This window comes from Sinocyclocheilus grahami, unplaced genomic scaffold, assembly GCF_001515645.1.
Source record: "Sinocyclocheilus grahami isolate Dianchi unplaced genomic scaffold, SAMN03320097.WGS_v1.1 scaffold4170.1, whole genome shotgun sequence".
NCBI lineage: Eukaryota > Metazoa > Chordata > Actinopteri > Cypriniformes > Cyprinidae > Sinocyclocheilus > Sinocyclocheilus grahami.
In genome coordinates, this window is record NW_015509161.1 from 35092 (window position 1) to 35504 (window position 413).

A 413-nucleotide genomic window follows, 5' to 3' on the forward strand; every position below is an offset into this window, starting at 1 on the left:
GACAGCAGCAGTAAAGGTGAAGCTCTCAAAGCTTGATGCGTGATATAAGATGGAGTGTGGTTTCTCTGAGGACTGCGACTGCTAACCGTTGGCTGGAACTTGCTTCTCATTGGACGAGAATACCCATCTGCTATCATCTGATTCATTCAATCCAACAAAATGTTTGGTCTCAAGAGGAAGTTACGCTCCAGGAAGAGTCGCAGCACCTCGTCCAGCCACGGATCCGTCAGTGACCTGGAGGACCGGGTGGTCATGCTGTGTGAAGATGTACCATCAGAGGCTTCATTTGATTCGGGCCAGGGGTCCATCAGCCCTGGTGCCTGCTCTTGTGGTGGATCCCAGAGCGGAGATCTTGAACATGGCATGGTGCAAAGGCTCTCCACCCTAAGTAGAGATGGGTTTTCTTACAGAAA

At 50.8% G+C, this 413-nt stretch overlaps 1 protein-coding gene across 1 annotated transcript in view; it reads left to right on the forward strand.

The window, feature by feature from the left end:
* Positions 1–141, forward strand: part of LOC107576695 (plectin-like) — a 21286-nt gene extending 21145 nt beyond the window's left edge. Inside the window, exon 3 of the mRNA XM_016262838.1 lies at positions 71–141. Within this exon, the coding sequence (XP_016118324.1) occupies positions 71–141 (71 nt within the window). The remainder of the gene's footprint in view (positions 1–70) is intronic.
* Positions 142–413: the final 272 nt, after the last annotated feature.